Below are 10,169 nucleotides of genomic sequence, written 5' to 3' on the forward strand. Positions count from 1 at the left end.
TTGAAAGAAACACATTTCCAGACCAAATAAGGCGCGGACTTGGGAGCCGTTGCCCACTTCACACGATTCCTTTTAAGTGTCCAAATGCAATTACGCTTGGAACTTGCCTGGATTCGGCCTCCCCCGGCCTCCCCCGCCCCCCCCCCCCCCCCCCCCCCGCACTGCCCTGGCCTCCCCACGTAAACAAGCAATCCAGCTGGGCCCCAGCTGGCCTGCCCCAGAGGAGGGGAGAGGCGGGAGGGTCACCACGCGGCCTGCTCCAGGCCCAGCCCCTCTCTCAGCCCTGGGCGGGGCCAAGAGCTTCAGCATCCTGGAGCCCTCCCCTCATGCTCTCCTTAAAAACAAAGGCCCCAGAAGGCCAGCTGGACCATGCAGAGAACAGTCCCAGACTGCCCCCTCGACTCTGAGGTTTGCACTTGGACAGGGACACCAGGTTCCTCCAGGGGCAGGAGGCTGTATTTCCCCGGGCAGGTGCAAGGGAAGCTCTGTTTCTGGGTTCTCTTCCAGATGCCCACCCCACCCCCAGTCTGGGCACTATTTGCTCCCACAGGGATGGCGCAGAGGGGAATTCCCTTGCGCTCCCCGGGGCCATGAGAAAGTTGGTGCCGGGCTGGGGGGGGGGGGGGTCCTTCCCAGGTAGCATCATGGGAAGCCAGTCCTCACCACCTCCGTCCTCACCAGTCCTCACCACCTCCGTCCTCCACCTGGAGGCTCCTGAATCCCCTTTCAGACTTTGGCTTGCTGCTCCCAGGACCCTGAGAAGGCTCGCAGGGTAGGGGGGAGGCCTGACTCATCCTCCCGCGGAGCAGGCACACACAGCCCGCCAACCGCACCCCCCCTCCCCAAGGAAAGTGCTGTGATTTTCCACTTGCGCCATCTGATTGCTATTAGGGCTAGGGAAAGGGGGTTCCTGGTTCCATGAGCCGACAGGGGGCCCTAGGCAGATTCCAGGTGGGAAGGGGAATGGGCTGACCCCTGGGTGGCACTGCTGTCCTGCTGCCAGTCTACGTCTCAAAAGTGCCTACACCTCCCTCTCCATGGAGCCCTCACCTTGCTACCTCCCAGCTTCTCTGTAACAGCTCCTGAAGACGTTTAAACAAGCGGGTGGGGGTCTGTCCCTCGTGGCCTGCACGCCCCCGAAAGACCCAGTGGGAGCAGAAGGAAGGAACCAAGCAAGTGCACAGCCCCGAGCTTTCTGGGGGGCAGCCCTGCGGAGCTGAGCTGCAGGATGCAACTGAAATTAACAGCTGGACTCTGGCAGCAGTGCTCGGGCCAACATGACGTCACCAGGCGGGGAGTTGAGTTCCCAGTGAGGCTGGGGGAAGAGGGGTTGCTCCCGAGCCCGAGCCCGGCATTCCTTCCCGAAGCTTCATCCCAGCCCTGGCTCAGCCCCTCCTCCTGTCCTCCTCTCCTTCCCCCTCCCTCCTGGCCTGGAATTGGGTTTGGGGCGGGTTCTGCTCCCCAAGCCATCTCCTCCGCAGGCGGGCAGGCAGGCGGACAGGCAGGCAAAGGCTGTCCTCCGCCCCGAGCTCCCATTTTCTGAGGCTCCGGGGCTGCCCTGCCGCCCCGCAGCTCCCCGGCCAGAGGCGGGTGCGCGCTCCGTGAAGGGGAGACCTGGGACGCTCAGGACAGCGCAGGTAGCTGCACGGCCGGGCCCAGGGAAGGCTGCAGGGAGGGAGAAGGAGGTGGGTGCTGTCGGGGCGCTCAGCCCCCAGGAATCACGTGGCTCCGAGCAGGAAGCCTGAGGCCCCAGAGAAGACTCCAGCACGCTCTGAGGCTCTGACAGCCCCAGCCTCGGTGACCGGTGACCGGCCCTGGCGTCCTGGCATTGCCTGTCCCCCACCCTGGCCTCCACCTCCCACTCCTGCTCTGTCCTCCCAGTGGGAGGGGTGGGGGCTCGCCCTCTGTCCCTACCCCCACCCTCGCCCGCCATCCAAGTCCGCTTTCTGGAAGGGCGGGAAGGGAACACCCAGCCGGCAGCATCCCAAGTGCAGAGAGACTGCTCCCACTGTGCGCAGGCAGCTCGCTGGCCGGCCGCGTCTACAGGAGGCGGAGCGGCTGCAATCCCACCTTGTCCCAGGCGCCTGGTGCGCTGTTGGCTCTTGAGTCCCCAGATTAGTCTCTTCCATCGGAGCTGTGAGCTGAGCTGGGGACCCTGGCCCTGGAATGGGAACCGCAGCATCCCTGGGGTGGAGGGCGGCTGTGACACCTGGGAGGGAGGGGCCGGGAAGCCGGGTTGGGGGATTGCAGCCTGAGTGTGCCCACCTAGGCCTCCTGCAGGACAGCCTCACCGCCGTCACCGTCAGGTTCACTGTCACCATCAGGGTCCCCGGTAGATCTGGCACTGGGCTGTGGTACGGTGGGGTGAAAGGAGAGAAGGTGGATAGGTGGCCGGACCCTTTGAGGCCTTGTGCTTTGCAGGGGGGGTCAGGAGTGCGCAGAGCTGACTGCTTTTTCTGTTTGCTTTAGTAGGAGCTACTTCTGTCATAGGCCAGATCCCAACCCAGGGAGTACACACACTCCCCCGTGCTCACACACGCTGCTCACACACGTCACACGCATCACACACGGGTCTTTTTGTGGCCCATCTAGGGTCCACTTGGCTTCTAGATCCCTGTATGAGGGCAATCGCCCTCCAGACTACCCGTGGCAAGGTGGCAGGAGAGTTCGGGGACACACTAGGGGCATCCACACATGGAAGCAATCGGCGGGGTGAGGTAGGAGCCCTTACTTCATGCCTGGGCTCAGCTGGTCATCACAGGCCGACCCTAAGCTGGCTGCCCCGGGAGGCGTCTCTGTACCGGGGGGTGGGGGGGTGGGCGGGAGGGTGTCTAGCTTGGCTGAGGTGAGAGGGCAAGGCCGGCAGTCAGGACATCCCTGAGGGCCCAGGCCTAGGGGTGGTGGGCAACCAGAAGGGCCACCAAGTACAGTGGGAATCCATCGGGGACCAGGAGGGATGGTGGAGGCCAGTAGCTTGCAGCCCAGTGTGCAGGTGAGCATAAGGCCTGTCCCAGGCAGTGGGGACCGTGGCCTGGCTGGAATCAAGATTATGTTTGGAGGAGGCGTGGGGCTCTAGACACACATTTGGTAGCCTATGCTATCTGTCTGCACACACTACACATGCACCAGACTCACCCACTTCCTCTGGGGCACCAGGGCTCCCACCCCGTGGACAGCCACCTAGGCCACTGGTGCTGCCCACACTGTCACCGCAGGCGGTGCTGTGACCCGCACACTGGGCATACATGTGCGCTCACCACACCCACAAGCCACACACCCACAAGGCTCATGGCCACACTGTGCAAGAGTAGGGGCAAAGAGCACTCTGGGGGGAAGGCCAGGAGGGGAGCCAGGCTGCAGGGGGTGGGGGGCCTGGGTCCAGGTGCAGGTCCAGGTGCAAGTGCAGGTCTCTGCACACCCCCTGCCTCGGCTCCAGAAGGTCAAGCATTAAAGAGGGTGCCAGCTGCGTGCAATTGGCCACCCTTCCCTGCTGATGACAGGCATGCCTGCCTGGGTCTCACCTGAGCCGGGGTGTGGAGGGAAGCGCAGGGCCGCTGTGGTCTGGGAAGGAACTCCAGGGGAGGCTGGCTGAGCAGCCCAGCATTCCCTCTGGGTGGAGGGCAGTCCCAGCACACTGTGGTTCAGCCTCAGTTTCCCCACCTGCACAGTGGGAGGACTAGGGGCTTGCCTGCTGGGACAGGGCTCAGACTGAGGGACCAGACTCAATTCAAAGGGGACCTGGAGCACGTGGGCCAGTGACCTCTGCCTGGCCAGGGTGGAGCAGTCTCCATCAGGCAGGGATGCCCCTCCTGGGGGCTGTCACCACTCCCAGGCCTTCTGACTTGCAGTCCTAGCTGCGTACAGCTGCCCTTCCTCCCGCCTGGAGCCGGGGCCATTGCAGTGCCCTCCTGGCCTGCTCCCTCCAGCTGCTCCTCCTCCACAGCCTCTCTGGGCTCAATGATACACAAATCTCCCAAACTACGGTGGGTACAACTGTTACCACGTGAGCTCTGGGCAGGTGACTGCACCTTCCTGGGCCTTGGAACCCCCCCGCCCCCATCATGGCTGGTAATGAAGACCAAGTGGGATGATGGCCATGGACTGGCTGGCATGGCATTCCACTCCTGGCGGGGAGTCACTATCTGAGGGGTCAATGGTGGTGACAGTGATACTGAGGATGACCAGGTTATCCTGCCTTGCAGTCACGTGTTGTGGAAGGACCAGACACCTTCAGGAGTTACAAACACAGGGCCCGACCAGGTTGCTGGGCCTGGCTGCCAGGAACCCCATCCCACCAAGGGCTGGCACAAAGGAGGCACACGGCAAATCTGTGTGTATATAAATGCATGTCCCCAGAAGCCATGTGGCTTCAGAAGTCTCACAGATCAAGCAAGAAGGGGTGAGGAGTGGGGTTTCTGCCCAAGGAAGCATCAGTGAGCATCTAGGGTGTGATGAAGGGGTGCATAAGGAGTCCAGGCAGGAAAGGGTGGTGCAGCAGATGTTACCGCCCTGGACTCCACAGGACAGTCCCCGTGCCTTCCACACAGCCTCGGAGGCTCTGAGTGAGCTGGGTGCTGGTTTGCCTGCTTTTCCTCCAAAGTGAGAGCCCTTGGGGGGCCGGAGGGCACAGGGGTCTGGAAGGTGGAGGGGGCTTTGGGGCAGGTGGAGAACCCTGTTGCCCTGACAAGACCCTTTCTGCCTTTGCCAGGGCAGGTGTGCGGGCGGCGCACGGTGAGCAGAGCCGTGAGGAGTCTGGACGGGCCAGGCCTGGAGATGGTGGGGAACTGTTCCTGGGAGGCCCATCCTGGAGCCAGGGGCAAGGCAAGTGCTCCAGGCAGCGGAGGGGGCTCGGAGCCCTGCGGGGCCGGGTGTGGCAGGAGGGGCAGGCTCAGCCCAGCATCTGCTCGCCCTGCACTCTGCCACCGGGGCCCATCCCCTGTCTCAGGACTAAGAGGTGGGCAGCAACCCTCAGGGCTATGTGGTCCCCCAACCGGATCCCTTCCCGAGCCCACCCTGTGAGCTGTTACAACCTCGAGGGCCCGTGTTCTGTCTCCCCCCTGCAGAGGTGGGGTGGTCAGCTACGTCCCATGGCCAGGCCTTGCCAGGAGGCCTGAGAAGCTGGCACCAAAGTGGCCCTGATGTCATGTGCCCTCCGGAGCACCACCCGCCCAAGGCCAGGGTCTGGATCAGGGCATATATCCGGGCACCAGCTGTGGCCAAGACCCTGACATCACATCAGGCCACGCTGCCCCTTCTGGACTTCCCAGCCCCCTCCTTCCCTGAGGTCCTTGAAAATTCTGGGATTCCCTTCGAAATCCTGGGCAGAACACTCTCCCAGTTGGAAGGACCCTTGGAGTCTGTCTAGTGCAGCCTTATTCACATCTGAGGAAACTGAGGCCCATGCCAGCATAGGAACCTGACTGGGATGAGCCCAGAGGTGGGGACAGAGCCTGGACTCCTGCCCGGGGCCTGTGGCCCTTGGCCTCCTTCCCCAGAGACCACTGTGGAACAGCAGCCACAAGAGGCAGAGATGGGACTGGCTGGGGAGAAGTCTCCAGAAATCCCCGGAGGAAAGACAGAGCCCCGGGAGGGGGGCCAGGCTCCAGAGCCCGCATTTTACAAGGCAGTATGTGGCCGGGGATGGCAGCTACACGCCCAGTGACTCACCCGGCCCTCCCGCTCCGACTCCCAGGAGGGGATTGCAGACTTTTTCCAGCCTGCGAGAAGCTCTGAGCGATCCCTCGGCGTGGGCTTGTCTGGTGCTCCGTGGCTGTGGCCGGAGTCGTCAAAGCCACCAACAGGAAAGCCTGAGTAAAAAGCAGCCTCAGCCAGTGGGGGGTTGACAGACAGATAGACAGACAGAGATGCCGAGCCAATAAGTGTGCCTAGAGGGAGATGGGGGGCTAACAGGACCCCCTTAGCGTGCTTGCCCTGACCTCACAGAAGTTTGGCCAACACCCCCACTCTCTGCTCGCAGACTCCCCTGATAGAAGCACACACACACACACACACACACACACACACACACACACACACCCGTGTTATGGGGTATCTGGCAAAGCTGGCAGACTTCTGGAAGGTGACAGACTGTCCCAGCCTCAAGAACCTTTCCATTTGTTTTCTTCTGGGGAGAGTCATGAGCGATGGGAATGATACCTAGCCTTAGACTGGGGCGGGGGGTATCGGAGGGGGTGGGGGCGTCAGGTTCAGGCTCTGTGGGAAGGAGGGCTGGGGGGACCAGTGACGCCCGCCAGGCTGAGGGGAGGGAGTGACAGTGCTTGGGCAGCCCTGTCGCTTGGAACAGGAGGTCAAAATGATAGCCCGAGAATGAATCCAGCTTGTAGATGGGTTATATTTGGCCTACACGATGTTTTTCTAAATGTGACCCTTTAAAGATCAGGGTAGTTCATAGTACCATCTAGAGTTCTGGCTTCTCTGGGGAGGGAAGGAAGGATGACGGGCTGCTCAGCCTGTGGTCCGTTCCAAGCTGCCCCCCTGCCCCCCAGCACCCACCGGCTGGAGCAGAGCAGTTGCTCACTGTGCTCAGGACGGGTGTTCTCCACTTTGCAACACCGCCTGCCCCCCCATGGTCCTTTGCACAGGGCCCACCTTCACGCATTTGTCCCCAGCCCACACCCTGCAGGCAGGATACTCAGCTCAAGTATCAAAGTGCTTCCCCAGAGCCTGGGGTCTCCACCTCCCCAGGGAGGCCCCGAGGTGCATCCAGATCCCTCTTGATCCAGAAACCCAGATTCACCCTGGCCCTGCAGGGACCACCTCTTCATCCCCAGGTCTCTCTGATCCCGCTATGGGACACCTAGGTTCCTGCTCCAGTCAGGGCCAACGTCCATTTTTTTAGTCAATTATTTTACTTAATTGTTTTACTTTCTTTAAAAGATTTTATTTATTTATTCATGAGAGACAGAAAGAGAGAGGCAGAGACACAGGGAGAAGCAGGCTCCCTGCAGGGAGCCCAATGCAGGACTTGATCCCGGGACTCCAGGGATCATGACCTGAGTGGAAGGCAGATGCTCAACCACTGAGCCACCCAGGTGCACCTATTTAATTTTTTTTTGAATAAATATTTTCATGTGTTAGTGTGGAACATGGCAAATGTACAGAAAACGTGCCAGGACAGCCCCGGGCTGACCCATATGCCCCTCACCAAGCGTTAGCCTTTGCCACCTGTGCTTCCCCTCTATGCACCTCATGGTAGACTCTTCCAGAACTGCTGGAAAATTAGTTGCAGCCACCAAGCCCCTTGGGGCCCAAGTAGCCCTGTGAGAACAAGGACCCTCCAGTGCAGAGCCACAGGGCATGTTCCTGCTCAGAACATCTAACGTTGGGGCAGGACCAGGATACACACATACAGACCCTACCCACATTTCCCCGTCACCCCGCTAACATACTTTACAACAACCACCAGGGCCCTTCTAAAATCTAGGACACAGCATCACATTTCTTGGTCATGGCTCTCCATTCTCCTTCAATCTAGAAAGGTCCCTCAGCTGTTCTTTAACTTTCCTGACACGGACACTTTTTGACCAGAGTTTATTCTGACTGGGGGTCAGTCCTGTGCCTCTACTGGGGACTGACGGTTCTCACTGTCACTCCTCTAGGCCGCTGGCAGCAGCCTCTGGGGCACAGGGTGGTGGCACTACGTGGGAGCAGGGTTGTCTTTGGCTCTGGTTACAGAGACCAGGGACCCTACAAGCCCAGACTCAGGACCAGCGCACCCGGACGCAGGTGCAGGCTGGGGAGTGGGGCCCGGCCGGCATCACAGGTGTCTCCCCTCTGCACCTGCACAGATGTGTCCCGGCGGGAGTGAGGCCCCGGAGCTCTACAGCCGCGGCTTCCTGACCATCGAGCAGATCGCCTTGCTGCCACCGCCGGCCGTCATGAACTACATCTTCCTGCTCCTTTGTCTCTGCGGCCTGGTGGGCAACGGGCTGGTCCTCTGGTTTTTCGGCTTCTCCATCAAGAGGACCCCCTTCTCCGTCTACTTCCTGCACCTGGCCGGCGCCGACGTCGGCTACCTCTTCAGCAAGGCCGTGTTCTCCATCCTGAACACGGGGGGCTTCCTGGGCACGTTCGCCGACTACATCCGCGCCGTGTCCCGGGTCCTGGGGCTCTGCACCTTTGTCGCCGGTGTAAGCCTCCTGCCGGCCATCAGCTCGGAGCGCTGCCTGTCCGTCCTCTTCCCGGTCTGGTACTGGCGCCGGCGGCCCAAGCGCCTGTCGGCCGTGGTGTGCACCCTGCTCTGGACCCTGTCGCTCCTGGTCACCAGCATCCACAACTACTTGTGCGTGTTCCTGGGCCGGCAGGGCTCGGGCGCGGCCTGCAGGCACGTGGACATCTTTCTGGGAATCCTGCTTTTCCTGGTCTTCTGCCCACTGATGGTGCTGCCCTGCCTGCTGCTCATCCTGCGCGTCGAGTGCCGGGCCCGGCGGCGCCAGCGCTCCGCGAAGCTCAACCACGTCATCCTGGCCATGGTCTCGGTTTTCCTCGTGTCCTCCATCTACTTGGGGATCGACTGGTTCCTCTTTTGGGTCTTCCAGATCCCGGCCCCCTTCCCCGAGTATGTCACCGACCTATGCATCTGCATCAACAGCAGTGCCAAGCCGGTCATCTACTTCCTGGCCGGGAGGGACAAGTCTCAGCGGCTGTGGGAGCCGCTCAGGGTGGTCTTCCAGCGGGCCCTGCGGGACGGCGCCGAGCTGGGGGAGGCGGGGGGTGGCACCCCCAACACGGTCACCATGGAGATGCAGTGCCCCTCCGGGAACGCCTCCTGAGAGCCAGGACCCAGAGGGGGCAGGGGCCGTGGCCCCCAGAGACCCTTTGCCACAGGACAGGAGCTTGGCAAGTGCCCCGGTGCCCAGGCACAAGGAGGAGAGTCTGCTTCCCGCCCCTCATGCCTCCTTCTCCGTGGGCCAGAGGCTCTGGGGGTGGCTGGTGGACTGAGCAGCCCCCTGCCAACAGGCCCTGGGACCCGGACAGGCTCCCGCAGCAATTCTCTATGGTCAGAGGCCCATGGTTGGGAAGTTGCCCCCGGAGGGTGGGGCTCCTCCTCCCCCCAGGCTGGTCAGGAAAGGAGACGCGGGGGTCACCCGGCCCCATCCACCTCCTGCCCCTTTAAATCAGCCCTCCTTGAAGATGACACAGCCGCCCCCACCGCCCCTTAGGGCGGCAGCTTCGCCCCATCAGGGCACCGGTCTCTCCGTTGTGCCCTCCGAGCAGTGCTGGCGAGCCGACCGGAACGAAATGGTGCTATGTGGGAGAGGGCTCTGGCTCACCCGCCCTGCAGCTCCGTCCTTCTGCACACGATGTCTCGATGAATCCTTTGCTGACTTCAGTGGAGGAGTCTCGGGTCATGGCCAGCAGCTGGGCAGGAAGGAGCTCTGGCCAGCTCGGGCAGGCCACTGCTCTCTGACTCCCCGCGGGCCAGCCCCTGGGCAGCCTCCCGGAGGGCACGGTGTGTCGGTCCTCGAGACTCGGCCGACTGTCCGGGGCCTCTAGGCTCCAGCCCCACCCCGCCCCCCGAAAGTGGGCACTGGTCCACCTGGCCACCCAGCCCACCTCCAAGCACAGTGGCCCTGCGTAGCCAACGCAAGTCTTACGAAAAACAATAAATGCATATTAATAAACGTTTTATATCATGCACTGAGCAAGGCTTCCTGCTGTCTCCTGTTTATGCTCTTGCCCCACAGTGAGGGCCCTTGGGCGCCTTTCTGTGCTCTGCCCCCCCCCCCACTCTGGACCCCAGCTCCGGTGCTCTGCCTCCGGGCTGACCTGTCGACACCTCTGGAGTGTTCTCTCTCCTGGCAGGGTATCCAGCCCTCTGATGGAGCCTTGGTCAGCCACACTGTCCTGTCGGCTGAAGCCTATGTCCTTTCTCACCCGTTCAGCAGCCCCTGCTCCCCTTGCAAAGTTTTCATCATGGGTCTACTCAGTGCCAGGCCTTGTGCTGGCTAATACAGTCCCTGCCTATAAGGAGCAGAGCGTGTCCACACAGAGGCTCCCTGGGTTGGGCTGCTGCCGCTTCTCCTACTGCTACTTGTCCAGAATGCTGCTCCGCATCCCATACTCTCTGAGGCAGGGGCTGGGCCAGGCCAGAGGCTCCCCGACTGCCCCCTTGCCTCCAGCCAGCCCCCAAAGAGGCCCATCTTGGG

At 61.9% G+C, this 10,169-nt stretch overlaps 1 protein-coding gene across 1 annotated transcript; it reads left to right on the forward strand.

The window, feature by feature from the left end:
• Positions 1-1,473: 1,473 nt before the first annotated feature.
• MRGPRF (MAS related GPR family member F) lies at positions 1,474-9,664 on the forward strand. Its single transcript, NM_001313829.1, has 3 exons — positions 1,474-1,637; positions 4,709-4,821; positions 7,809-9,664. The coding sequence occupies exons 2-3, from the start codon at positions 4,774-4,776 to the stop codon at positions 8,790-8,792; spliced, it is 1,032 nt and encodes a 343-aa protein (NP_001300758.1). The 5' UTR covers positions 1,474-1,637; positions 4,709-4,773; the 3' UTR covers positions 8,793-9,664.
• The last annotated feature ends 505 nt before the right edge of the window (positions 9,665-10,169 follow it).

Source organism: Canis lupus, chromosome 18 (assembly GCF_011100685.1).
Source record: "Canis lupus familiaris isolate Mischka breed German Shepherd chromosome 18, alternate assembly UU_Cfam_GSD_1.0, whole genome shotgun sequence".
NCBI lineage: Eukaryota > Metazoa > Chordata > Mammalia > Carnivora > Canidae > Canis > Canis lupus.